Source organism: Doryrhamphus excisus, linkage group LG10 (genome assembly GCF_037039965.1).
Source record: "Doryrhamphus excisus strain RoL-2023G ecotype Guam linkage group LG10, RoL_Dexc_Guam_v1.1, whole genome shotgun sequence".
Lineage (NCBI taxonomy): Eukaryota > Metazoa > Chordata > Actinopteri > Syngnathiformes > Syngnathidae > Doryrhamphus > Doryrhamphus excisus.
In genome coordinates, this window is record NC_136366.1 from 13,571,083 (window position 1) to 13,598,881 (window position 27,799).

The 27,799-nt window shown below is 40.3% G+C and overlaps 3 protein-coding genes across 4 annotated transcripts; all 3 read right to left on the reverse strand.

The window, feature by feature from the left end:
• Window positions 1-2,132: 2,132 nt before the first annotated feature.
• Window positions 2,133-11,129, reverse strand: LOC131104527 (cholesterol 7-desaturase nvd). Its single transcript, XM_058051819.2, has 7 exons — window positions 10,706-11,129; window positions 5,735-5,923; window positions 5,477-5,655; window positions 4,465-4,590; window positions 4,266-4,385; window positions 3,919-4,095; window positions 2,133-2,897 (listed from the first exon to the last, which is right to left on the reverse strand). The coding sequence occupies exons 1-7, from the start codon at window positions 11,127-11,129 to the stop codon at window positions 2,736-2,738; spliced, it is 1,377 nt and encodes a 458-aa protein (XP_057907802.2). The 3' UTR covers window positions 2,133-2,735.
• Window positions 11,130-14,525: 3,396 nt separating this feature from the next.
• Window positions 14,526-21,473, reverse strand: cel.1 (carboxyl ester lipase, tandem duplicate 1). The gene is made up of 11 exons (XM_058064582.2): window positions 21,366-21,473; window positions 20,464-20,611; window positions 18,667-18,786; window positions 18,395-18,592; window positions 18,179-18,309; window positions 16,995-17,102; window positions 16,800-16,914; window positions 15,397-15,583; window positions 15,110-15,313; window positions 14,825-15,034; window positions 14,526-14,727 (listed from the first exon to the last, which is right to left on the reverse strand). Exons 1-11 carry the CDS (start codon window positions 21,429-21,431, stop codon window positions 14,547-14,549), a joined length of 1,668 nt encoding a protein of 555 aa, XP_057920565.2. The 5' UTR covers window positions 21,432-21,473; the 3' UTR covers window positions 14,526-14,546.
• Window positions 21,454-27,119, reverse strand: gtf3c5 (general transcription factor IIIC, polypeptide 5). Of its 2 annotated transcripts, XM_058064583.2 has the most exons (12): window positions 26,865-27,119; window positions 26,068-26,266; window positions 25,686-25,884; window positions 25,420-25,606; window positions 24,528-24,632; window positions 23,624-23,738; window positions 23,332-23,412; window positions 22,893-22,981; window positions 22,705-22,787; window positions 22,393-22,535; window positions 22,044-22,200; window positions 21,454-21,499 (listed from the first exon to the last, which is right to left on the reverse strand). In XM_058064583.2, exons 1-12 carry the CDS (start codon window positions 27,066-27,068, stop codon window positions 21,469-21,471), a joined length of 1,593 nt encoding a protein of 530 aa, XP_057920566.2. In that variant the 5' UTR covers window positions 27,069-27,119; the 3' UTR covers window positions 21,454-21,468. The 2 variants fall into 2 exon arrangements, with proteins under 2 accessions (XP_057920566.2, XP_057920567.2); XM_058064584.2 differs by lacking the exon at window positions 21,454-21,499 and having other exon boundaries at window positions 21,970-22,200; window positions 26,865-27,118.
• Window positions 27,120-27,799: the final 680 nt, after the last annotated feature.

The following is a 27,799-nucleotide window of genomic DNA, read 5'->3' on the forward strand; positions in this document are numbered from 1 at the left end:
GGGTGAGACTGGGCCACATCAGGTTTCCCCCCCCCAAAAAAAAACGCATTTATTAAAACCAAAAAAATTAAAAAACTTCGCTTTAGTTCCAATTTTCTACAATAAAAGCTCTGATAAAACATTCCACTCTTCTCAAATATCTTACTTTTTATTTTTCTGATGATGAAAGATAAATAAACAAAAAATAAAGAAAATCAATCAATCAGTAATAAATTAATAAATATAATAATAATAATAAAACGGCAAATAATAAAAACTTAAGAAACCACATATAGTTGGTGGGTAGACAAATTATTTTATTATTTTACAGATTAAAATGAACAAAGCATTATTAGAGCCCTGTAGACATGACAAAACACGACTATAGTCACATTTATACTCTTTTTATTTACAACATATTGCGCAACTGCAGGGTCTTGAGACACATGCTAACTCACAAACTAGAGAGCTAGCGACCTAAACGGTAGCCTTCAAGTTATTTCCTTTAAACTTAAATAGCAAAAAACTTACCACTTCCACACGGATAGGGAGGATAACTATTAACAGTTATTTAACCTTTAACATGAACATTAATCAAACGTAATAATTTTTTCTGGGTACATGATACCATACAGCATCCATATCAAACTTGCGCGAGCCGCACTAACATTAAATTTTCATATCAAGGCGGGGGCCTCAAAGTAGTAGCGGGACGCATGTTTGAGACCCCTGATTTAAAGCATATAACTTATTGAATTGGATTCTTCCACTGGATTTAGCTTTTTATGTATTCAAAACATCAAAATAGACCCTGGTTGGACACCCCTAAAGGAAGAATCCATGAATCCATGATCAACCATAATATGTATCAGCTCTACTGTAGGTTGTTAACAAATCTACACCTCCTCCTGCAGGCCAACTATGGTAATGCAGTCATCTGTGGTCATAAAGCAGTGGCACTGCAAAGCATGCTTGCAGCTCAGGAATCCAATCCATATGCATATGGGCCATTTGTGCCAAGTCATGTGGCAACACAAACTACTGACACTTCCACTGTGGTGAGGATGAGACCCCCCCCCTGCCAAGTCCTACTTTTATGGAACAGATGTCATTTGGTTTAGCCCATCTGTCACCGTTTGTCGGTCGCTCTGCCATTCTCCTCACAGCTGTCCTGATGTTGGAGGATGACAGATTTACACTTTGCCTTGAAAGACCTCATTTTTCTTGTTGTATTTTCTCAATCAATTTTGTGCAGTGTTCTACTAAATCTAACAGATGGCGCTGTGGTGAAAAAAGATCCTCTATCTTGCAGTGCATAGTGATTCAATTACAACATGAGCACAGTATGCTTTCAGTCTTCAATGGAAAAATAACTTGGCTTGGTTCCATTTTTTTTATTTCATTTTCTTTTATGGGGACTTCAGCAACTTCCAACAAACCGGCTGTTAAACTATTTAAAACCGCACTAATTTCCTGCTGTGTTGGGTGTGTACCACAGTGACACGCATTTACTTTGACAAGGTGAACACAAACTGTATGCTCCTACAGTACTTCCTTAAGTAGTATTAAAAAGCATACACTTTGTATTTATTCAAGAAACAATACAAGCAGTTGATGTTTGCTAAATACAAGGATGAAGAGTCTTGAACCAGTCATGATGTGCTATATATATCACTATATTGACACTTACTATGGTACACATTATGTCATTGGATGGTCATATCACCTCGTACGTTGGTACGGGACAAAAAATTAAAAAATTAAAAAAAAAAAAGAAAAAAAAAACCTTAAACTGTATTATGGAAAGCAGGAAGTGAACAAATGTAACAGTTACTGATTGTAAAAGTACCAGATGGAGGGGTAGGATTTAATAAGCTTAGCTTATTCCTACTCCTTTTGGACATGTGGAACTGTGAACTGATTATGGGATGCACTCAATTGTAATCTGATGCATGTTCAAATAAAATAAAACCATTACCATTTATTATAATTAAAAATGTGAATGGTTGTTTGTCTATATGTGCTCTGTGATTGGCTGGCGACCAGTCCAGAGTGTACCCCGCCTCTCACCCAAAGTCAGCTGGGATAGGCTCCAGCACACCTCCTCGACTCTCGTGAGGATAAGCAACATTTTTAATGGTCTGTTAATTTTCTTTCCATTTTTTGGAGCAACTTTCTAAACGATGTTTAACCGATGTTCACGAGGGAATTGCACCACAGTGTGTTTTCTGAAGACCGCTTTTATCTGGTTATTTTCACATCATTGCATTTTTTTTTTAAATCATTTTGCTCAACATTTTGCAAGAGCAAGTTCAGAGTACTGAGATGTGTTGTTCAAACAACATGACATGATCATACATATCATACGTGTATTTTGAAAGTAAAAGACATTTTAAGCCTGGGCTATTGTTTCAGCAAGGCACATATACATTCAAGTCCAGCGTCACACTATTAATGCTTTATCATAAGGAAATGTATTGCTTTGAAACTATGTTCCATAGACATAAAGTGTAATCATGTATATTTGGATAAGGTTGAAAGAATGCGTTTTATGCGAAGAGTGTTTTATTCAGGCTACTAAGCATAGTAAGAATTATTTTCAATTGTCTCAGTAACTAACCACTAAACACACACACACCCACAAAGCGCTTTCACAGTCGTTGCTTAAATGCAAACTCCCTAAATTGTGTCCTTCAAATGTTTCCTAGTCGAGTGCCTTCATTTGAGTCAATGTTGATGAACTCACTAAATGATGGTCAAAAGTCTAAAGTGTCATGCTGATATTGGAATCGGGGGCTGTTGTCACTGTAGAACTGACTGTACCAGCGTCTGTGTTTCTGGATGGCTGAATCCTCCTTCACCAGGAGAGGCTTGGAGATGTACCTCTTGTTGTTCCAGATCATCACATCCCGTTCAAACTAGACAAAGACACATGGACTTCATAAACATCACATGACTCCCAAAAGAAACACGACACATACAAAACCTTGTAGTGATCCATTGCTTAATAAAAACAATGATCGACCCATCATCCGTCAATCATGACAAGTCGAATCAATCTTGTCAGTCACACAAAAGGCTTAATCACGGTTTACTCAACCTTTCATTTGGTTTAATCAGCATTTAAGCATCAGCGTTTAATCAGATTGAATGTGTTGAATGTGTGGTGGTACTTCTGTTGGTAATGCCCTGTGATTGGCTTGCAACCAGTCCAGGGTGTACCCCACCTTTTGCCTATAAGTCAGCTGGGATAGGCTCCAGCATACCTCTGTCATCCTTGTGAGGATAAACGGCAATTACTATTAATTTGCAGTGTTGACTAATTTTAACCATTCTATTGAAGGAAGTCATGGGACTATGCTGAAAACATGGAGAATGGGTAGGATTAAATACACTCTGCTTCTTCCTACTTCTTTTCCGATGTATTGCAATCAGTTAAAGGGGACCTATTTTTCTGACCTATAAATGTAGTTAGAATGTTGCATAATCATGTTAAACGATGCCAAAGTTTCAGATAATGAGGTTTGCGCATTTGGAAGTGAAGTTTGAGATGACTCAAAACACTCTGTTTCAAAAGGCGTGGTAAAACTGACCCTTTGTGATGTCACAGAGGGGAGGATGTCCTTATATGGTTCATAGTGAGGAAGCCCTTTTGGCTTGCCTGGAGGCGTCCCGTGGGTAAATAAATTAAAAAAGACCATTATGGCAGGAAGCAAGGAAATAAAGCTCTATTGTATAGGTGCAGATTCTGGAAGATCTAAAATAATTTTTGTGCAGGTTATTGTGTGTAGCTGCTCTATAGGCGTCCACAACTCAATACAAAGGGCCAAAAAATGTTTAAGCATGCCAGAAACAAACAAAAGACAGAACTGAAATTCTGTGTCTCAAAATGGTATAACAGTGAAAGACAATTACAAGTTGAGCACAACTGGGCTTCACCTGGATGGATTCTGCTTTGAGGAAGAATTTGGGCACCGGGGAGGGAATATTTGACTGATAGAAGATTGTATGCGAGACACACTGCAACAGGGGCTCCACTGGTGTCACACCCTGCATAATAACTCCACTTCCCAAAAAACTGTGGTCAAACCGCATAAGCACCACTCCTGGCCCGACCTGAAACAAAGAATATGTCAAGAACATGAAGTGTACCTCTACAAGGTTTGGCATTGACATTGAATGTAACACAATGATGCAAAAATTACAATAACATTGCAACTTCCAAGCTAATATACTATCAAAAGATATTCTAGAATATTGTTGTTTTTTTTTAAACCTTCCTGTACCTGTCTTGCAACGACATGAAGATCCAACACAGGCCAATGGCATCCAAACACATAAAGAGCATGTTTCACCAGCATCTGAGAACAATGGTTGTTGGGGAAGGACTCTGGCGCCCACTGAGCCTTGAATAAAATACACACATTTACTGTATTAGCATTTGAAATTGAGTTTCAAAATTGAAATTCAAATCAATAAACGTACTTTCCAATCGTGTCGTACAAAGTGCCAGGTTTTGCTGTTTGTGTAGCGAAGGTCAGCTCCACTGGCAATACTTGCCGTGTGTAGGTGAGACAGATGAGAGATGTCTGACGCATTTTCAGGGATCTCCTGTGGGGAAAATTATAATATTATTGGAATAAAGTTCATTCATTCATTCATTTTCTACCGCTTTTTCCTCACGGGGGTCGCGGGGGTGCTGGAGCCTATCCCAGCTGTCTTTAGGCGAGAGGCGGGGTACACCCTGGACTGGTGGCCAGCCAATCACAGGGCACATATAGACAAACAACCATTCACACTCACATTCATACCTATGGACAATTTGGAGTCGCCAATTAACCTAGCATGTTTTTGGAATGTGGGAAGAAACCGGAGTACCCGGAGAAAACCCACGCACGCACGGGCAGAACATGCAAACTCCACACAGATATGGCCGAGGGTGGAATTGAACCCTGGTCTCCTAGCTGTGAGGTCTGCGCGCTAACCACTCGTACACCGTGCCGCCCTGGAATAGTTCATTCATGAAAACTTCATGAAAAACTTCATGAAAAGTTCATTCATTCATTCATTTTCTACCGCTTTTTCCTCATGAGGGTCGTGGGGGTGCTGGAGCCTATCCCAGCTGTCTTTGGGGGAGAGGCGGGGTACACCCTGGACTGGTTGCCAGCCAATCACAGGGCACATATAGACAAACAACCATTCACACTCACATTCATACCTAGGGACAATTTGGAGTCGCCAATTAACCTAGCATTATTTTTGGAATGTGGGAGGAAACCCACAAACTCCACACAGAGATGGCCAAGGGTGGAATTGAACCCTAGTCTCCTAGCTGTGAGGTCTGCGCGCTAACCACTCGATCACCGTGCCTCCCTGGAATAAAGTTAAAATAGAATAATACATTAATATTACGTGAAGGAAATTTACAAAGACTAATATGCTGTGATGGGGTGTGGACCTAAGTGGGTTCGAGTAGTAAACATCACATACCACATACCTGTATGTGGGCATTGACAAAATGTTCTGTTCTGCCTCGATAGACCCACTCGCCCTTAGTGATCTCCTGCTGTTCCGGGACAGTCCACTGCGGATCTTCTCGATCACAGTGAAACCAAAGCAGAATCTGACCATTAACTTCACAGCTGGGCCAGGTGTCCACCTTCGCAAAATCAGGTACTGAAAAGCAGAACAAACCTTCATGTAATATCACATCCATCTTGAAATAGATAGAAAAGGCATCAATTAGAACCAATACCTTTTTCAGCGTATGGTATCCTCTCACATTTGCCATCGTCCCCCCGAAACTGCCATCCATGAAAGGGACACTCAACACAGTTTCCCACCACACGTCCTCCCACAGCCAGGTTGGCCCCCAAGTGGGGACAGTAGGCGTCAACCACATAGGCTTTCCCATCTTCGCCTCGAAACACAGCTAGCTGTTCCCCTGTAGGAGAAGTAATTGCAGAATGAAATAATGAAGTTCAGCACAAAATAATCGACCTTGATACTGTTCCATTATTACTAGCTTCCTTGTTTGAATGACATATTAACTGCTATCATTTTGACACTGAACAAAAAAAAAGCTTTGGGACTACAGCAAACCACAGTGAGAGCCATTATCCACAAATGGTACAGTGGTGAACCTTCTCCAAATAAAATGACCCCAAGTCCAGCGACTCATCCAGATCACAAAAAAGGCTCTCCAAAATGTGGCTGAATGACAACAATTCTGCAAAGTAGTGGGCAAAATAGTGGGCCCAAATTCCTCCACAGTGCTGTAAGAGACTCATCACTTTTCCACACAGGTCATCTAGTTTTGGATTTCTTTCCTCCCTTAAAGTACTTTTTCAAATTTTCTGACCTATAAATGTAATTAGAATGTTGTATTCTTTTTTTTAATAATATTTTTTATAAAAAAAAAAATGTTGTATTCTTTTGGTAAACGATGCCAAAGTTTCAGATAATGAGGTTTGCGCATTTGGAAGTGAGCCCTGAAACAAGTTTCAAATGGTTCAAAACACTCGGTTTCAGAGGGCGTTGCAAAACTGTTCCTTTGTGATGTCACAGAGGAACAGGCTGTTTTATTAGCGTGGCTGTAGGCGCGATACACTCTCTGCTCTAACCCAAGCTCTACTTCTGTGTTTACGTTGCTAGCAATGGCTCATAAAAAGTGTTTCTTTGGGTGTAAGGGAAAGACTAAATTGTGTATAAGAGTCCACAACTCAATACAAAAGGCCAAAAAATAAGCCTAATAGGTTATAATGTGCAAAAAAATAACAAATAAGAAAAGTGGGCAAACACTTTTACACAAATGTATATCGACTCAACTGAAATGTAAAGTATAAGGTTTAAAGAGGACCTATTATGATCACCCTTTTCCACCCTTTGTATTGAGTTGTGGACTCCTATAGAGCAGCTACACACAATAACTTGCACATAAGATCTTTCTAGATCTTCCAGAATATGCACCCATACCAGCTGCATTTCCTTGGATTTGTGCTTCCTGCTAAAACTGTCTGTTTTAATGTATTCCACCCACGCCCACGCCCACGGCCACTGTGATTGGTCACACGTCTAATATAGCGGGTATAGGAGTTGATAATAAATGAATAAAGGTTTTTGGAGAGCTAATTGGAAAGTGTTTAGGGGCTACTGGCAGCTCATCGTGTATGAACTCCGCTGGAAGTGTGGCAACCTCATTTGCAAGGATCTGTACACAATTCCTTGAAGGTGCAAACATTGTATGGCCAGCGTATCCAGTCATGCCACCCACTGAGCATGTCTGGGATGCTCTGGATCGTCGTACACGGTATGCTGTATAAGTTTTTAGGGTCACAGGGGAGCTGACCCTGAGGTGAGTCTGTCCCTGTCAATCACAGGGCACATAGAGTATAAACGAACAGCATTCACACCTATGGACATATTAGAATCTCTACGACTAGAATCTGGTTGTCACTTATTTCTGCACAAATATTGTATCTTTTCCCTGAATTAAGCCAACATGCATTTGGGGAATGTGGGAGGAAATTGGAGAACCTGGAGGGAACCCACACACCACATAATGGAGTGGAGTGGCATCGCAAGTGCAACGGTCCATTGTTCTATTTGGAGCATATGCAATAGTATGTAATGGGAATATATATTTCATGTGTATGCACTACTGGGACTACTGGGACTACTGGGACTACTGGGACTACTGGGACATAGTAAGCCAGTAGTTGTAGCTACTGACTGTATTTCCAGGTTCAGTTATGCCTCCTCACTGTAATTCATCTGGGTCTCAATACTTGGCTGACCTACAGTTATCATGTTGCCTCAAGATTAGAAGGTGATGTGTGGCTATACGGAGGACATCCCTTTAATGCAGGGATGTCCAAAGTGCAAACCGGGGGCCATGTTCGGCCCACCGTTTTTAAAAAAAAACGACAAAAACAAAAGCAATATTTGAACCTGAATGACTCAGTAGCCGCATTTAAATACTGATTTGCAGAAATGAATTCAGAAACATATTCAATGATGCCACAAGAAATATACAAATACTGTATCCGTCTAGTGCTAATTTATTCATTCATTCATTTTCTACTGCTTTTCCTCACAAGGGTCGCAGGGGTGCTGGAGCCTATCCCAGCTATCTTCGGGCAAGAGGCGGGGTACACCCTGGACTGGTCGCCAGCCAATCACAGGGCACATATAGACAAACAACCATTAACTCTGATGTACTCGTTCCTGATCCTATCCTTCCTGGTCACTCCCAATGAGAACCTCAGCATCCTCATCTCTGCTACCTCCAATTCTGCTTCCTGTCTTTTCCTCAGTGGTACTGTCTCTAGACCAAACTACATGGCTGGTCTCGCCACAGTTTTGTCTAATGATGGATTGGATTTTGTGTAATGATGTCAAAAAATCTGTCTTTGCAAAATGTCTGCCATATGGACCAGCATGTTTTATGAGCACAAGGGAAGTAAGTTTCTACATCCATCCAGTTATTGTGTATACAGGTACATTTAAAAGTATGAAGATCACGGAAAAAATCTATATTTTTTGTTACTCATTTCAGAAAGTGACATCCATATATCATCCATACCATCATTACACATCCAGTACAGCAGGGGTCTCAAACACGTGTGTCCTGCGGGCCACATTTGAGGCCCCCGCCTTGATATGAAAGTTTAATGTTAGTGCGGCCCGCCCAAGTTTGATATGGATGCTGTATGGTATCATGTACCCAGAAAAAATTATTATGTTTGATTAATGTTCATATTAAAGGTTAAATAACTGTTAATAGTTATCCTCCCTATCCGTCTATTTGTCATGTCTACAGGGCTCTAATAATGCTTTGTTCATTTTAATCTGAAAAAAAAAATTTGTCTACCCACCAACTATATGTGGTTTCTTAACTTTTATTATTTGTCGTTTTATTATTATTATTATATTTATTTATTACTGATTGATTGATTTTGTGCAGAAAAATAAAAATTAAGATATTTGAGAACAGTGGAATGTTTTATCAGAGCTTTTATTGTAGAAAATCGGAATTCTTGATCTTTATTGCTTTCAATGAAAACCCAAATATCTGTCTCTCAGAAAATGTGAATATTGTGAGAAAGTTCAATAACTCAAAACACCTCCCCTCCTGTTCAGTGTCAAATAAAACCTTTTTAATATGTTGCCTTGTCCTCGGCTGCATTGTCTTTGCATAGTCATTTTCATGTATTTAATTGTAAGCAAATGCTAACTGGGCGTAATACTGTACTGTAGTGTGTGTAATGAACGTTACATAGCTATTGTGAATGACATAATACATTTTTATTATGCAAACCTATTGAGGAATTATGTGTAATTATCTTAACTACCATATTGAATTGAAAGTTGAATTATTTAATGATTATTGAATATTATTATGAGGATTTTATTGAACGACGATAAACTCTGAATACTACTCAGTATATTATAGTAGTTTCAACATTTATAAATTAGATTTCCACAGGTACTGTAGATCTTTGGGACATTTTAAAAGTAGCTCACAGGCTGAACTTTTATTGTTAATTAGTGTTAATTGTGACAATTAATTTCTGAATAAATTGAATATTATTGTAGTTAGAGCATAGAAATAAATATCTAAAAATATGTTTTGCAACATTATTAGAGCCCTGTAAACAGGAAATAACACTCCTATAATTCTTTGTTTACATCACAGTGCAAATGTGTAGGCTATTGGATCACTGCACGGACGAAGCATAGCATGATGGTGAGCTAACTCGTTAGCCTCCGATTTATTTATTCTTAGAAAGGGTTTCAAACAGAGTGAAGGACACGGTAAAAGCCAAAAACTTACCACTTCCACACGTAATGAGAGGAGAACTTTTTTTCACTTTATCACGTTGGACATGGCATGGCCGACTCCAAAGTAATTTTTGATTAAATATTGTGTGATTACTGCCACCTAGTGATCAGAATACTACATGCAGTATTACTTGTCTTTCAATATTTTTGGCTAATAATAAGACATAGAAACAGCAATCATTTGTTAATTGATTCCCTTTTGAAAAACCATGATAGAGTGAGGGAGCGATATTCAAACCGCGATGTAGCGAGGTACATCTGTACACATAATATCGAAGTAGCAAATAGAAGTAGAAAATTAAAATTAAATATTTGGAAAATTATAAAAATAACAGCAGAAATGCCCCAAAACATCCATCATTTTAGTCATAATACTGAGAAAAATTAAAAAGTTGCAAATTTATTAAATTAAACTTAAATTAAACATTAAACATTAAAAATGGTGCCATATAAGTACAACAGAGCTGAAATATTTACAATGTGCATTACCTTTTTCTAATATGAGAAAAAAATAATGTAATATATAAAGTCCGAATATTACAAAAACTCGTTGAAACTCGTTGAAAAAAGGTTTCACTTTCTGAAAAGACTGCCAAAAACAACTTTTTCATGCTATTCTACCTTTTCAAGACGTACCTATCATATTTCGTACTTCGGTACGAGGTGCATTATTTAAAAAAAAAACAAAACAAAACCTTAAACTGTATTATAGAAAGCAGGAAGTGAACAAATGTAACAGTTACTGATTGTAAAAGTACTACTCCTTTTGGACATGTGGAACTGTGAACTGATTATGGGATGCACTCAATTGTAATCTGATGCTGTTCAAATGAAATAAAACCATTACCATTACCATTACCATTACCATAACATTTCGACATACCAAGCATCGTTACATCTCTGACGTCTCCTTTCCGCAGCATGTGAGAGTCCATAACTCGGTACCAGCCGTTCGGGTAAACCGGAGGCAGGTCTCCTGTCTTCCTCCGGCGGCGCACGTCGTTGGCGGCGCGCGCCTTGGAGCGCCCGTCCTCCGTCAGGTATCCCACATCCTCGGGCAGCTTGAGGAGCTCCAGCGGGCTGAAGAGCAGCTTGTATAAGGCGGTAAACAGGAGGACTATCACCCCGGTGAAGACGTACACTCCCGCGTGCACTGCAGCTCCTTGGAGCGCTTTGTCCATCCAAGTGGATACCTCGGTGCCCACGACGGGTCCCTGAGGTTCCCCGGCCTGCATTAGGAGTACAGCGCATACCGCCAGACCGGCCGAGGCTGCCACGCCCCTGGTGTGCAGGTAAGCACCGATCATACTGGATCTCTCCTGTCCTCTGATGACACACCTTTAGTGACATTTTGTTTTCAGGGAACCTCCAGGAAGCTAGTGATGTTAATTTACACCCGCCCACTTTTGCTCAAGTGACATTACATCATGATGATGATGACTATCCTATTTTTTGTCTGTGCGTTTGTTACCTCAGGGGTTACTATGGATGCTGTCACTAAAGTAAAGCCACTACTATTGTTCACACTTTCAAAGGGAATGTGAACCATGCATGCCAAACATTTACTTCCTCTGTTGATTGTTGATTAACGAGTGCTATGACTTGCATATTTACTTACTTTTACTTAGAGTTTACTTATATAGTCATACTCAATGTTAATTATATACGTATGCTGCACTCAAAATATGGTAAATGGTAAAAGTAGTGAAACAATAACACAAATAATTTATAAAAAGTTTTTACAATTCATTCATTCATTCATTTTCTACCGCTTTTTCCTCACGGGGGTGCTGGAGCCTATCCCAGCTGTCTTCAGCCAATCACAGGGCACATATAGACAAACAACCATTCACACTCACATTCATACCTATGGACAATTTGGAGTCGCCAATTAACCTAGCATGTTTTTGGAATGTGGGAGCAAACCGGAGTACCCGGAGAAAACCCACGCAAACTCCACACAGAGATGGCCAAGAGTGGAATTGAACCCTGGTCTCTTAGCTGTGAGGTTTTCGCGCTAACCACTCAACCACCGTTTTTACAATTCATTCATTCATTTTCTACCGCTTTTTCCTCACAAGGGTCGCGGGGGTGCTGGAGCCTATCCCAGCTGTCTTCAGGCGAGAGGCGGGGTACACCCTGGACTGGTGGCCAGCCAATCACAGGGCACATATAGACAAACAACCATTCACACTCACATTCATACCTATGGACAATTTGGAGTCACCAATTAACCTAGCATGTTTTTGGAATGTGGGAGGAAACCGGAGTACCCGGAGAAAACCCACGCATGCACAGGGAGAACATGCAAACTCCACACAGAGATGGTCGAGGGTGGAATTGAACCCTGGTCTCCTAGCTGTGAGGTCTGCACACTAACCACTCGTCCACCGTGCCGCCGTTTTTACAATTATTACAGGCAATTATTATAAGAAGCAGTTATTATGGGCCTGCAAATAAAAAGTGTATGAACCCAAACACGTTATATGACTGGAAAGGTTTTGCTGGTAGGTTGTGTGCAAATGCAACATTGTGCGTCACTAGAATCTGCAGACAAATGTTTTTTTCAGTCAAATATACGTATATGGTATGTCAAAATCAATATTTGTAATTAGTTATAGATATTTCCAATAAAATTTAGACCTTACTTCCACTTTAATAAACGTCACAAAACCAGTTCAAGCGATCCACCCCTCAGAAAAAAACACAAATTATCTTGCCATTTATTTAATGACGTAAGTTGATGCCTGGTAGCTTAGAGCTACGTGTGGTTGTTAAAGCAGCCCCCATGCAATTCAAACATCCCATAATTGCTCCAAATTCCTTTGTTGTGTTTGGAGATATGGTAACAGGCGATGCCAGGTTACAGTCGCTGTGTAACCACAACAATAAAAGTTAGAAAAGACTTCATGAAACTAAATCTTCATGATTGTGCTTGTAGTTTGCAAGTACTACTTTCGAATATTTGTGTTACCTTTGCTTCAGTTTTCATTACAATGCAATGTAGTTCTCAACCACCTGGACTGGTGGCCAGCCAATCACAGGGCACATATAGACAAACAGCCATTCACACTCACATTCATACCTATGGACAATTTGGAGTCGCCAATTAACCTAGCATGTTTTTGGAATGTGGGAGGAAACCGGAGTACCCGGAGAAAACCCACACAGAGATGGCCGAGGGTGGAATTGAACTCGGGTATCCTCGCTGAGAGGCCTGCGTGCTCAACACTCATGCACCATGCAATCTAAAACATAACATTCATTCATTCATTTTCTACCGCTTATCCTCACGAGGGTTGCAGGGGTGCTGGAGCCTATCCCAGCTGTCTTCGGGCGAGAGGCGGGGTACACCCTGGACTGGTGGCCAGCCAATCACAGGGCACATATAGACAAACAACCATTCACACTCACATTCATACCTATGGACAATTTGGAGTCCCCAATTAACCTAGCATGTTTTTGGAGGGAAAGAGGAGAACATGCAAACTCCACAGAGATGGCCGAGGTTGGAATTGAACTCGGGTCTCCGAGCTGTGAGGCCTGCGCACTAACCACTCGATCACCATGCAATCTAAAACATAACATATACGTATGTCTAAAATAAAGGACTTGTTTATGTTAAGTGCATCATTCTAAATGTGTTCATTCATCGTTTTGAGAATCTACAATGTCATGAAAATAAAGAAAAAATATTGAATGTCACATGTCACTCATGAGAATAGATGTAACACGGATGTCTTTTTTTTTTGTTTCTTTCCAGGTGATCTTTTTCGTGGCCAACTCTTGTGAAACTAACTAAACCAGAAGAGCGAGAGAGTAAATAATTATTTGCTTGGATGTGTTGAAAATGTTTAGGTGTGTGTCTTAGGTGTGTGTGACTTATTTCAGATTGTCAGCTTCCTTTTGACGCAACACTGGCTTGCACAAACTCATGTTCCATGCAGCCATTTTCTATATTGTATGCTGGAGCCTATCCCAGCTGTCTTCGGACAAGAGGCGGGGTACACCCTGGACTGGTGGCCAGCCAATCACGGGGCACATATAGACAAACAACCATTCACACTCACATTCATACCTGTGGACAATTTGGAGTCGCCATTTAACCTAGCATGTTTTTGGAATGTAGGAGGAAACCGGAGTACCCAGAGAAAACCCACGCAGAGATGGCCGAGTCTCCTAGCTGTGAGGTCTGCACGCTAACCACTCGTCCGCCGTGCCGCCGTTTTCACAACTATTGCAGGCAATTATTATAAGAAGCAGCAAACAAACTATACCTATGGACAATTTGGAGTCGCTAATTAACCTAGCCTGTTTTTGGAATGTGGGAGGAAATTGGAGTACCCGGAGAAAACCCATGCCAATTCCACACAGAGATGGCCGAGGGTGGAATTGAACCCTGGTCTCCTAGCTGTGAGGTCTGCACGCTAACCACTCGACCCCCGTGCCGCCGTTTTTACAACTATTATTATACAGGCAATTATTATAAGAAGCAGTTATTATGGGCCTGCAAACAAACTATACCTATGGACAATTTGGAGTCGCTAATTAACCTAGCATGTTTTTGGAGGGAAATAGAGAACATGCAAAGTCCAGACAGAGATGCCCAAGCGAAGAATCGAACCAAGGTCTTCCCGATCTCCTGACTGCGTGGCCTAAATGCGTCTGAAATTTAAAAAAAAAATCATAATTATAATGAGACATTATGAATGTATTGCTTCTCTTTATTCTGAGATTTGAGGGAGGTTGGGCAGGATGCTGGTCCACAAATGCACGTAACGCATTCTCAACTTCTGTCTCACGTAGCTTTTATCCATCTTAGCATTGATCTCCAGGTACTGGTGTCCAGTGCTGGTGAATCTGGGCCAGGTAGCGGGTACGCTCAAGTCTCCTTTGTTGGGGTCTCTGTGGACAAGAAATATAAACACAAGAATATCATTTATAGAGATTTGGCTTTCTATGTGTAATTTGTATAGATGTTTTTCAATCTACAGAATTATACCCAGTTTTTGCAAAGTTGGTCCAGTAGGCGATCATGTAGCCTGAGAGGCGACGGTGGCTAGGCCAGTATCCCAGCGGGGTGGTGAACGGTTTTCCAAAGACATACTGCAGGTCATCAGCGTGGTCCGCTCCCATCCAGCTTGGGTACGGGCGCCCGATGCCGCCCATACGGTTGGGCTCAGAGAAGAGATAGGAGTAGGTGCGACCAGTTCTTGAATCAGACATAAACACGTTATATGTTATATTCTTTTTCCGCATATTACATCACAAATAGTCGAATGCTTACGTGGCTTTGGCGGCATGAAGATAAAGGGCAGCCTGTGTAGCAATTAGGAAGATGTAATCAGTTCCAATATCCACAATTGTTGTCTTAATTTCCTCCTTGCTGGGTTTGGCTCCCCATGATGACGTGTACAAGGCGTATGCTTGTTCGAAACCAGACTTGCCCGTGTCTTTAGTGAATGATGCCAGCAGCCTCTTCACGTCTTCACTGAGATGAAAAGAAAGAGCCAAATCATCAAAGATCCTGACACTCCAAACAATAATAGATTTGAAGTTGTAGCACATATTTACACGGGGGTCTCCACCAGGTGGGAGTTGATGGAAGGAACATCGATAGCGATGAAAAAATGTCCATCCATGTCATTGGCTCCAGCCATGTAGTCGATACCAGCAGCGTTATGGAACAATTTGGAAGGCTCATCAGGCAGGAAATCGCCATCGACTACAGCAGTCAGGACCAGGTTGTGGACAAGGGGGGCTGACAGAGGGAGGGAGATATGGTAACTTATCACATACTACAGTATTAATTGGCCCTGTACCCTAGAAACCGCCCATGAATGATACGGGAAAAGGCCGAAATGATACTGTGTCAAAGCCCATGGTAGTGATACTGATAAAATATAGAGTTTAACCATGTCCAGTATCAGCACCAGTAGCTGTCCACTCAGAGCACGCTGCTCTGGTATCGTGCCCATGAAACAACCAATCAGAGAACAGCGCACGAGCGTGAACACACACTATAAATATTCCTAGTGCTTCTCCAGTCACCAAAAAACCCAAACTTGATTAATGGAACTTTAATTGTCAGACATTGATAAGATAAGACTGTTGATAAAATATTATTGTCGAAATATTTTTGCAATTATTGTGTTTACACTGTTTAGATATAATACATGTAATAAACTGAACATTTTCTGGAAACAAAATGGTCTTTTGATTAAATAGTACGTGATAATAAGCTCATGATTAAATAGTATGTGATAATAAGATGGTTTGTCTGATATCAGACCTTTGGTCTCGGGCTGATACTGACACTTGGGGGCATGATACCTGGCCTGATACCAGACAAACCATGTGATAACCTATAAGTATAGTAAATATTAGTATAATAGTAAATATTAAATAGTACGTGATAATAAGCTCATGATTAAATAGTATGTGATAATAAGATCACCACATGTTTTGTCTGGTATCAGGCCCAGTATCATGATACCTGGCCTGATACCAGACAAACCATGTGATAACCTATAAGTATAAAATCCTACGACAAAAATGCTGATTTTACAAAATTGACAAGTAATAAATAGTCATTGTGGACTCTTACAGATGATAAAGATTACAGTTACAGTTAAAGATTTCAGCCACAACAGCGTGGTTAGGAGTGGTCGCAGGCCTCACAGCTAGGAGACCCGAGTTCAATTCCACCCTCGGCCAACTCTGTGTGGAGTTTGCATGCGTGTGTTTTACTGTGGGTTTCCTCCCACATTCCAAAAACATGCTAGGTTAATTAGCGACTCCAAATTGTCCATAGGTATGAATGTGAGTGTGAATGGTTGTTTGTCTATATGTGCCCTGTGATTGGCTGGCCACCAGTCCAGGGTGTACTCCGCCTCTCGCCTAAAGACAGCTGAGATAGACTCCAGCAAATATAACCCATGCAAATGCATTTTTAAATGACATTGAGGATTGTTTACCATCAGGTGAAGTAGACAGATTGAGAGGGAGAGCCAGTGTGAGGAGCACAGGATCAGTCATCTTCAAACAGGATGCCATCCTCTCATCGGTGGGGCAGTTGACTTTCAGAGCAACCTGAGCAGAACAAGAAGAATTATCCGTCACTGATTTTCATCCTTAAAGTAACACAGTGAGAGTCGGAAACTTTGATGCACCTCCTCAGCCACTCTGCGGGGGTTCTTGTTGATACCCCAAGGGCAAAGAGCGACGCCACTCTGGGAGATTGCTCTCTTGATGAGACCCTTGTTGTGAGGCGTGAGGGTCTGTGGGCAGAAATACATTATGTATTTGTTATGACTCAGTCTTCATCCTTTTCATGAAGGGAAAAATTCCCGAATTCAATCCTGCACAGTAGCGTTCAGACACTGGTCGGACCTCAGGTACAGGAGGTCCTGGTCATGGAGCATTGTACTTGCTTTACACCAGGGGTCTCAAACATGCGGCCCGCAGGACACTAGGTTGAGGCCCCCGCCTTGATATGAAAGTTTAATGGCCCGTGCAAGTTTGATATGGATGCTGTATGGTATCATGTACCCAGAAAAAAATATTACGTTTGATTAATGTTCATGTTAAAGGTTAAATAACTGTTAATAGTTATCCTCCCTATCCGTGTGGAAGTGGTAAGTTTTTGGCTATTTAAGTTTAAAGGAAATAACTTGAAGGCTACCGTTTAGGTCGCTAGCTCTCTAGTTTGCGAGTTAGCATGTGTCTTTAGACCCTGCAGTTGTGCAATATGTTGTAAATAAAAAGAGTATAAATGTGACTATAGTCGTGTTTTGTCATGTCTACAGGGCTCTAATAATGCTTTGTTAATTTTAAAATAAAAATAATTTGTCTACCCACCAACTATATGTGGTTTCTTAAGTTTTTATTATTTGCCGTTTTATTATTATTATTATATTTATTTATTACTGATTGATTTTCTTTATTCTTGATTTGTTTATTTATTTTTCATCTTATTTTGTGCAGAAAAATAAAAACTAAGATATTTGAGAACAGTGGAATGTTTTATCAGAGCTTTTATTGTAGAAAATCGGAACCAAAGCACTGAAAGAGTTTGTATATTTTTCTGTTTTTAATAAATAATTAATAAATAATTGGGTTTTTTTTTGGAAAACCTGATGCGGCCCAGCCTTGCCCAGACCCTAGCTCCAGTGGCCCCCAGGTAAATTGAGTTTGAGACCCCTGCTTTACACCCTCAGGAAGATACTGTATAGTCAAAGGAGTCCATCCAGTCTGCCTGTGCTTTGTGTGCATGGACTTGCAGTACATGACCTTCTTTTGGGTCGCAACCCACCACTTGATAGAAAGGTACATCACTGTTCACCAAGAATCCCACCTGAAAGCTGACACTAGCGCCACCTGCAGACTCTCCAAAGAGAGTAATGTTGTCTGGGTTTCCTCCAAATGAGCGGATGTTTCTGTGGACCCAAGCAATGGCGGCCTGCTGATCCCACAGACCGTAGTTTCCTGTCAATGAATCAACACAATTTAATATTGGCTAAAAAAAAATACATTAGTAATTTAATGTTGAGGTTTCTCCCCAAAAACCTACCAGGTAAACCAGAGTCCCCGGTGCTGAGGAAGCCGAGAGTTCCCACACGGTATGCCAGTGTCACCACGATGACATTCCCTCGATCAGCAATCTCCTGACCATCGTACAGATAGTTGTCCAGAAAGTTAGCGCCCATTGATCCTCCAGCCAGGAAGCCGCCTCCAAAAATCCAGACCATGACCGGTAAATTGGTAGACACTACAAAGCAAAGATAATAATTAGTAATTGGATATGAAAAAGAATAAATCTTTGTGAGCTCTTTCAGTTCTTACCTGATTGGCCATGAGGAACCCAGATGTTCAGGTAGAGACAGTCCTCACTTCCTCTGGTGTCAGTCATAAGTAGGTTCAACTGAAGGCACCTATTCCTGTATTCAGTGGCCTTCAGAACACCTGAGTACACATTCAGTTTTGGAAATATAAAAAAATATTTGGCCAGGAGAATATGTATATGCTTAGAATTTGATTCAACATATAAAGTCCTTGATATGAAAGATATGTTAGTGCGGCCCGCGCAAGTTTGATATGGATGCTGTATGGTATCATGTACCCAGAAAAATTATTATGTTTGATTAATGTTCATGTTAAAGGTTAAATAACTGTTAATAGTTATCCTCCCTATTCGTGTGGAAGTGGTAAGTTTTTGGCTATTTAAGTTTAAAGGAAATAACTTGAAGGCTACCGTTTAGGTCGCTAGCTCTCTAGTTTGCGAGTTAGCATGTGTCTCAAGACCCTGCAGTTGCACAATATGTTGTAAATAAAAAGAGTATAAATGTGACTATAGTCGTGTTTTGTCATGTCTACAGGGCTCTAATAATGCTTTGTTAATTTTAATCTGAAAAAAATTATTTGTCTACCCACCAACTATATGTGGTTTCTTAAGTTTTTATTATTTGCTGTTTTATTATTATTATTATATTTATTAATTTATTACTGATTGATTGATTTTCTTTATTCTTGATTTGTTTATTTATTTTTCATTTTATTTTGTGTAGAAAAATAAAAAGTAAGATATTTGAGAACAGTCGAATGTTTTATCAGAGCTTTTATTGTAGAAAATCGGAACCAAAGCACTATCCTCCCTATCCGTGTGGAAGTTTTTGGCTATTTAAGTTTAAAGGAAATAACTTGAAGGCTACCGTTTAGGTCGCTAGCTCTCTAGTTTGCGAGTTAGCATGTGTCACAAGACCCTGCAGTTGCGCAATATGTTGTAAATGAAAAGAGTATAAATGTGACTATAGTCGTGTTTTGTCATGTCTACAGGGCTCTAATAATGCTTTGTTCATTTTAAAATAAAAATAATTTGTCTACCCACCAACTATATGTGTTTTTTTAAGTTTTTATTATTTGCCGTTTTATTATTATTATTATATTTATTTATTACTGATTGATTGATTTTCTTTATTCTTGATTTGTTTATTTATTTTTCATCATATTTTGTGCAGAAAAATAAAAATTAAGATATTTGAGAACAGTCGAATGTTTTATCAGAGCTTTTATTGTAAAAAATCGGAACCAAAGGACTAAAAAAAGTTTGTATATTTTTCTGGGGGTTTTTTTTGATTGATGATTAGAATTTGATTCAACATACAAAGTCCTTGAGAACATTTGTATGGTTCCAGCTTTGTGAGAACTTGAGTTTGGTATGGAAGAACCTTAGAGCCTTGACCTCAAGTCCATGAAACACCTTTGGGATGAACTAAAACTGAAATGGTCAGCCAGCAGGCTTCCTCTCAGGCCCAAAATCCATGAAGAAACTCTTCAAGAAATCTGGTAGCAACCAAATCCAGTTCCAAGTTGTGTCAGAAAGGTTACAGGATTGTTGAAGTTGTATTGTCCACTGAGAGTCCTTGCGACAGGACCAGATGATCAAAGAGATCCTGTGACGTTTGCTAACTTACTTCGTTTGAGTAACTTCCCATTCAGGCTTCCCAAACTCAAGGGGGATCTGTTCCTGATCTGATCCTTACAGGAGTGCAGTAACCTGGCTGTTACCAGCTATCCCAAATAAGCGTACCCATGCAGTCAACCTTCTTAATGGCTTAATTAGCTGCGGTTCAGTCAACTCACCATCCCAGCCCGGGTGACGCTGGGGTTTCTCAAACCTTCCAGGTATGTCAGCAAAGGGAATCCCCTTGAAGACGTCCATATGATGACGGAAACCAAGACGAATGTTCTCGCCTTCCACCATGCCGCCCTCAGTGAAGACCACCCCCAGCTAAAGACACATACACACACACATGACCACAAGGAACACTTAATATTCCATGTTAATTTCATTTTAACTGGTGGCTCACAGCTAGGAGACCCGAGTTCAAGTCCACCCCCGGCCATTTCTGTGTGGAGTTTGCATGTTCTCCCCGGGTTTTCTTCAGGTACTCCGGTTTCCTCCCACATTCCAAAAACATGCTAGGTTAATTGGAGACTCCAAATTGTCCATAGGTATGAATGTGAGTGTGAATGGTTGTTTGTCTATATGTGCCCTGTGATTGGCTGGCACCTCTTGCTGGGATAGCTGGGATAGGCTCCAGCACCCCTGTGACCCTTGTGAGGATAAGCGGTAGAAAATGAATGAATGAATGAAAATCAACCAATGAAATTGGTAAAAAGAGAATCCCAGACATCCCAGCTGTATTCGGGCGAGAGGCGGGGTACACCCTGGACTGTTGGCCAGCCAATCACAGGGCACATATAGACAAACAACCATTCACACTCACATTCATACCTATGGACAGTATGGACGTATTTGGAGAGGCCAGAGTACCCGGAGAAAACCCACGCATGCACGAGGAGAGATGGCGGAGCGTGGAATTGAACTCGGGTCTTCTAGCTGTGAGACCTGCGTGCAAACCACCCGTGCAGCCCGTTATTTGCACAGTGTGATCAAAATAATTGGTTAAAAACATAATTAATAATACAGCCATAATACGTATGACAAATAATAACCTGGGAATAATAAAAGTGAAACTTACAGAGGTAGCAGACACCGTCTCCAGAAGCGCGACAATTCCAACCAAGATCGCCACCTTCTCCATCATGACCACACTAAGAATCAATGCGACGGTTCCGGGATTTTTATAAAGTTGACACCTCCCCTATAATGCACCTATAGAAACACGTTTCTCACTGTTGCATAACTTCTAGTATTTACTGTAACTCATGTCAAACACAAGTGAGGGCAAACACAAGATTAGCTTTCACTCTTGTGCCGACAAGACTCAGCCGCTTGTGCTCTTTCAAAAGCACATTAAGAATGTTACCATTTTTTTCATCTTTGCAGCATCGCTAAGATTCGGACTATTTTATCCACAACTGATGCACAGACCCTAGTCCATGCATTTGTCATGTCTACATGGAGAATCAAAGCACTGTGGAGTTGACACAGCTGTGTTACTGACATGTCACACTGGGGCTGCTTGACTTTATCTTTGCGTCATGTATGATCATTAATCTAAATAAAGAACCCTTCCTTTATGCATGATGCCTTTTGCATAAATTAAATGAGTTAAGTGAAAGGTTATAGGATCAATAAGATGAATGAACGTATCTGCGCAATAAAAGTGATGCAACACAAACTACGAGAAAACTTCATGTTTATTTATCTGGCATATAAAATAAGCATCAACTGCCCTTAAAGGATCTTTTCTCACATGTAATCCAGTATTTCTGTCTCCATTTCGTTTTCGCTTCCCTCTAATGGCTGGTATTCGTCGTCCTCATCTTCCTCATCATCATCTTCTAGGTATTCTGCATCCAACTTTAGACTTCGGTTTGCACGTGTCGGCCGCTTGGCGACCTTTGGCAAAGCTGGGAGAGAAAAATGTTTCAAACTGTAATTACATTATGTGCCCTATCAAATGGGACACATTTTAGCTCAATTCAAATCATTACGTTTCATATCATGCTTGCTGGGTGACACCACGTATCCACGTCAAAAAGTTCATTTTTTTTTTTTTGCATTAAATTTGTGCAAATTAAAATTTGACACCCCTGCCTTACGTGGTCTATGAGCTCGGATGACCTTCTTCACCATGCCTGAGATGATGTCCCGCAGCTTGTCCGTGGTGCCGACAGCACACCAGCCATCCCGCTCATTGCATATTTGCTCTGCGCCGGTGTTCTGCTGAATGACTTCCTGTATTCTGGATACACACCCCACCACAACACGGCACAAATGTCATTAAGTAATAGTTACTATTGAATTAGAAAAACCTGTAGCTATACTACAATTATTGTAGTGAAAGGCCCTTGCAAGATAAATGAGCTGAAGCTCAAGAAGTAAATGTACAGTAGTATATCACAGCAGATTACCTTGGCACATCCAAGTCACACAGCTGGTAAAACATCTGCCGATGAGGAGGAAGCATGCCCTCTCTGAAAATATAAGACGACTCCTACACCAAACATCGTAGACAAATGCAGTTTAGTTCATCTGTGATTTTTGAATACTATTTACAAGGCACAGTATAATGTCCTCCTATATGGTGGTGACAACTGACCTGGAGCTGATATGAGACTCGGACGAGATCTCGACTGGTGCTTGAACCCTCTTGAGTGGGAAGGTCTGTTACACTGGCTGGAGTTGGACCTGGGTAGTAGTGTCAATCATAAACACTCTGTTGTTTAAAGGGGACCCTATTGTGCTTTTTTCCACTTTACTGAATAAATTAAAACAGATTGTTTTGGCAGGAAGCACTAATCAAAGGAAATACAGCTGGAATAGGTGCAGATTCTGTCTAAAGTTTGTGCGGGTTATTGTGTGTAACTGCTCTGTAGGACAATCTGCCAACCCCCCAAAAATTACTCCGCAGTTGTGTTGTTCTCAGTCTGCCTTAACGTTTACCATTGGCATCCTTTTCTTTTTTTTGCAGTATGACTACTGTAGTAACTTTGCAGCCTAACTTCCTTGCATTCTGAGGCATGAATGCATCCACTGACCGGTCTTGTTGATTGCAATAGGTAGGGTGTAGTTCAGGGTGCTCCTTTTCGGTTTCACGAGTAGGTCTGATAGTACATATGCTAAACATGCAGGACACAGAAAGACAGAGAGAGAGAGAGAGAGACAGTGAATTTCTTAAAGCCAGCATTTTGAATGCCAACAAATGACATTTGCAATCTACAAATGTTAAAATGACAACAATTCCATCCCATTGCATTACTATTACCATGTAGTGCAAGTTTTTAAATGTGCAAAAATAAGAAGCGTTTCCAGTCCCAGCCCCACTATTACCGCTTTTGGTGCTACAGCGCAACCTGTAGTCCAGCATCTGGTATATCTTGGACTCAACTGTCTTTCGGGGGTCATACCCGAACCTGACCCACAGACTCCTCCACGGTCCAGTCACCTTTGAAAGATATGGGAAGCTTTTATTTGTTACACTTGCTCTCGCATTTGACTTCCATTACTTAACTTTAGCAGCTAGAACAGATTCAAGTCATCTTGTGCCAGCGATTCCCAACCACTGTGACGCAACACGTTAGTGTGCCTTGAGAGATCGTCAGGTGAAAATATTCATTAAAAATCCGCTTGTGCATCTCTGTGTGGAGTTTGCATGTTCTCCCTGTGCGTGTGTGAGTTTTCTCCGGGTACTTCGGTTTCCTCTACATTCCCAAAAACAATGTTTGGTTAATTGTCCATAGGTATGAATGTGAGTGTGAATGGTTGTTTGTCTATGTATGCCCTGTGATTGGCTGGCAACCAGCCCGGGGTGTACCCCGCCTCTAGCCACGAGTCAGCGGGATAGGCTCCACCATACCCCCACGACCCTATATAAAATGGATGGATGTTTCAAATGGAGGAAAATTAATGTACTTGGCATAAAATACAACCTGATTCCCTGTATCAAGGTAAACAAAAGCTATTTGCTTGTGTAGTAAAAGTGCACAAGCAAATATGTAATGTGTAAATAATGTCACTAAATCTGACTTGACAAAATAGACTTTTTTTTTTTATCTTGATCTTCTTGGCAGGATTGTGACTGTAACTGACACCTGTGAAATATCAGGCTTGTAAGTCGTGTCATAAAGTACATATATAACATTAAAGACAACAGTGACTGTTCATGGTTTTAACTTAAAAAAAACATTATTAAGTAAAATAAATATTATTTACACACATTGCCTTTTTATCTCACCATGTAGTAGGCGAAGACTGGCAGGAGAGTTTTGAGTTTATCAGGGTGGATGTTAATGTTGGCCTTGACTGCGTTCCGTGACCAGATGGGACGGCTCTCAAACATCTAGGAACAAAAGTTGGCTTTCAGATACTGCAGATAAAAATGCTGCTAGACATTATATAATTGTGACTGACAGTACACCTCATAATCATCGCAACCTGAGAATTTTCAGTGACGTACATGATATAAAGCAGCAGTACCATTATAGGTCAATAAAGCATTTTATGGATACCTTTCCTGCCAAACAAGTCTATATTGTGTCCTTTTAAACTAACTAAATAGCCTGATCTCATTTATTTCATTTATTTTCACCAATGTACTTGCGAGTGAGCCATGAGTTTTGACTTTGTGGATTATTTTACAATCTTAGAATGATTTCTATAACAATAAATAGTGGCTGGTGAGTGAACTGGTGAGGCACAACATTGTTCAGTAGAGCTTGGGAACGGGGGTGGAAGGTTATAAACATTAATTTCCTAAAATTACTTACTGTTTCACATAACTGCACTGTTGCACCTTCCTAAAAAGTTAACTGGATTTATGCTGTACTACATTTTCATTGACATTTTTTGATCAAGTGGTTTGACCAACAAAGGGTTCAATGAATCAAAACTATCACAATATTCCATTAACATCTATTTTCTTTGCAATTAATTTTACATTGTATATTAAGCTGAGAAGGCAGGAATTTCCAACAGCACTCAATATTAGTTTGCATTAAACCAACACAATGGAAACAGCTCAACACAACTAACATGACAACGTAGTTCTTTTATACGGGCGATCTATTGGATGTTTGTACATCTGGGAAATATAACAAATGGGGTTTGCGTTTGTTTATATTACATACCGCAACCAACTTTTCTTCTGCCTGCTTGTCGTGATCTTTCACACAGATTCGTGTCCAGTTCATCTTGGCTGCCTCCAAGCATTTGCTGGGCACAACAGGATCTGTGTAAGTGACGAAAACTGCATTGTGGGCTCGTCGAGCTCGATTCAAACCAATAAAATTTGTCTTGCTCTGAAAAACTGCTCGCCTGTAGAGAGAAATGTGGGAAAATGTTTTTTTTTTTGTCATTGAAGATAGCATCTCAACAGTAAAATAATGCTCCTTACTGTCTTTGATTAACATCAGGCCGGTAGAAATAATCCACGGGAGTGTCAAGACGTGAGAAGATGGCCGGTGGAATGAAGTACGGCATGGGCTGCTCAAAGAACTCTTGCTTTTCTGTTTTGCGGAGGATGATTTTGTCATATAAAGATGAAGGTTTGCCATCTTGGCAATCCACAGCGAGGCACTGGTAGTCTGCCATTCCTGCACAAATGGTCATGATTTAATATTCATGGGCGCACAGAAATTTTGCACTGAAAATGTTATGATTGTTCAACTCTAATGGACATTGTCAGATAATTTTGAATTTAACAGTGGTGTGGAATCGCTCAACATCATACCAGAATAAACATAAAGGTCAGATAAAATGGGTTCTTTCAATCAAACCTTGAAATTTATATGTCGTTCCAATGACTCCCAGTATTTCCATTTTCATATCAGCAACTTTGGAATCTTTTTTGCAGATTCGCCTTCGCACCCTCAGAAGGAGGTTGTTGGATGAGAAGCGGTTTCCACACAGCGGATGACAGAAAGGGTCCTGGGGTCGGTAGCGCAGCTCCAGCCGTAGATTTTGGTGAGCGTAGGTCTATGAAATGAAAAATTGCAAATATAAAACGAACTGCTTCTCACAGAATACATGATCATAAATGATTTGTTTAACTTGTATGTATGTGTGGGGTAAGTGTGATATGGTCTGATTTTTCTTCTTCTTCTTAGACCCCTGCAATAATGCTGGCAGCACTCATGCGCATGTTTTCGTGTGCTTAAAATCTTTATCCAATCTTATATCTTTATTATACAGTAAACATGATTAGCAGATTTAAAGGCAAAACTCACTAAATCTTCCAAAGTTCCTGAAACTGTTCAAGTAAAAAGTATAGGTGTAGTTATTGGTGATGCTGGCCTTGTATTTACTTCATATTGAAACAACACTAAAATCCCGGTTTGGCGACCAGACCAGGGTGTACCCCGCCTCTTGTTCAAAACCAACTGGGATAGGCTCCAGCATAGGATGGATCTCTCCTCGCGTGTTATCAGCTATTAAGTCAATATTAGCTTATGTTGAGTCGTAGGATACCTCAGCAAATGTGGCTGACAATTAGCATCAAAACAGAGTACAATTAATATTCTATTGAACGCGGACAAAAGCTAACATTGTATTTTTCCAGTTATGTTCGGTTTACCTTGGACACAGTTTGTTCTCCACCAAGAGTCTGTAGCATATTGTCCACACTGGAAATCACCCCTGGATACTCCACGCACACCAGCTTGTCGTCCCCAAGCTCCAAAGTGGACGAGGAGCCCGCCACTTCTTCACGGTCACTCAACCCAGAAAGTGTCAGTTCTTTCAGTGTGAAGCCTAGTCTTGATTCCCTGGCCTCCTCCATTGGACATATTATATCCCACACAATATATCTAACTATTGACGGTAATTAAGTAAAATGACCGTAAATTTCCCCACGAGCAGGTTGAGATAGGAACCTACTAGAAAATAACTCCGACTAGAAACAGTAGCGGTCACAAAGGTTCCAGGTCGGGCCTTATTTTAGCACATCGTGCTGTCATTGTGTGTATTTATTTTCAGAATTTTTATTATATGAATAAATATACTTATTTTACCTTCTCCACAGATATGTAATAATGTAACCCACCATTATAAAAAATATATTTCTAATTTACGTCCAAATATTACATTGACTACATTTTAAGGTCGTGTTCTTTTTTATGAATACATTAAGATTTTTCATATATTTGGGGAAGTTTGTATTCAAAAAAGAAAGCTAAAATATTCTGAAAATAAAGACATCGAATTATAGCACAATGTAAACACAATGTACATTAAAATATGGTCCTTTTCTGGGTTAAAAAATAACTTGATGTATAAACTAATGTGAACACTGCCGTTTTGTAGTTTAAATGTATAAATTATTACTTTAAATTACATTTTGAACGAAGACAGACGCTGTTGCCCAACAATTGGCCTCACGATGGCGCTGCAAACTCAAGCTATAGCTGAACTAACCAGGGGGTGACTGTTTTGGATTATATCGATATATATATATATTTATAGGTTGCTTTCACATATGTATTGTTGTAGTTTTGTATTTTTGGGCATAGT

Excerpts from the sequence above, each read along its gene's own strand:
- cel.1 (XM_058064582.2), bottom strand. The coding sequence starts at position 21,431 with ATGATGGAGAAGGTGGCGATCTTGGTTGGAATTGTCGCGCTTCTGGAG. Across the intron at positions 20,612-21,365 it reads AGACGGTGTCTGCTACCTCT|CTGGGGGTGGTCTTCACTGA; the intron begins GTAAGTTTCACT and ends ATGTGTCTTTAG. Across the intron at positions 16,915-16,994 it reads CCCGCAGAGTGGCTGAGGAG|GTTGCTCTGAAAGTCAACTG; the intron begins GTGCATCAAAGT and ends TGTTCTGCTCAG.
- gtf3c5 (XM_058064583.2), bottom strand. The coding sequence starts at position 27,068 with ATGGAGGAGGCCAGGGAATCAAGACTAGGCTTCACACTGAAAGAACTG. Across the intron at positions 26,267-26,864 it reads GAGAACAAACTGTGTCCAAG|ACCTACGCTCACCAAAATCT; the intron begins GTAAACCGAACA and ends TTCATTTCATAG. Across the intron at positions 22,201-22,392 it reads CATCCGAGCTCATAGACCAC|CTTTGCCAAAGGTCGCCAAG; the intron begins GTAAGGCAGGGG and ends TTTCTCTCCCAG.
- LOC131104527 (XM_058051819.2), bottom strand. The coding sequence starts at position 11,129 with ATGATCGGTGCTTACCTGCACACCAGGGGCGTGGCAGCCTCGGCCGGT. Across the intron at positions 5,656-5,734 it reads GATACCATACGCTGAAAAAG|TACCTGATTTTGCGAAGGTG; the intron begins GTATTGGTTCTA and ends TCTGCTTTTCAG. Across the intron at positions 4,386-4,464 it reads TTGTACGACACGATTGGAAA|GCTCAGTGGGCGCCAGAGTC; the intron begins GTACGTTTATTG and ends ATTTTATTCAAG.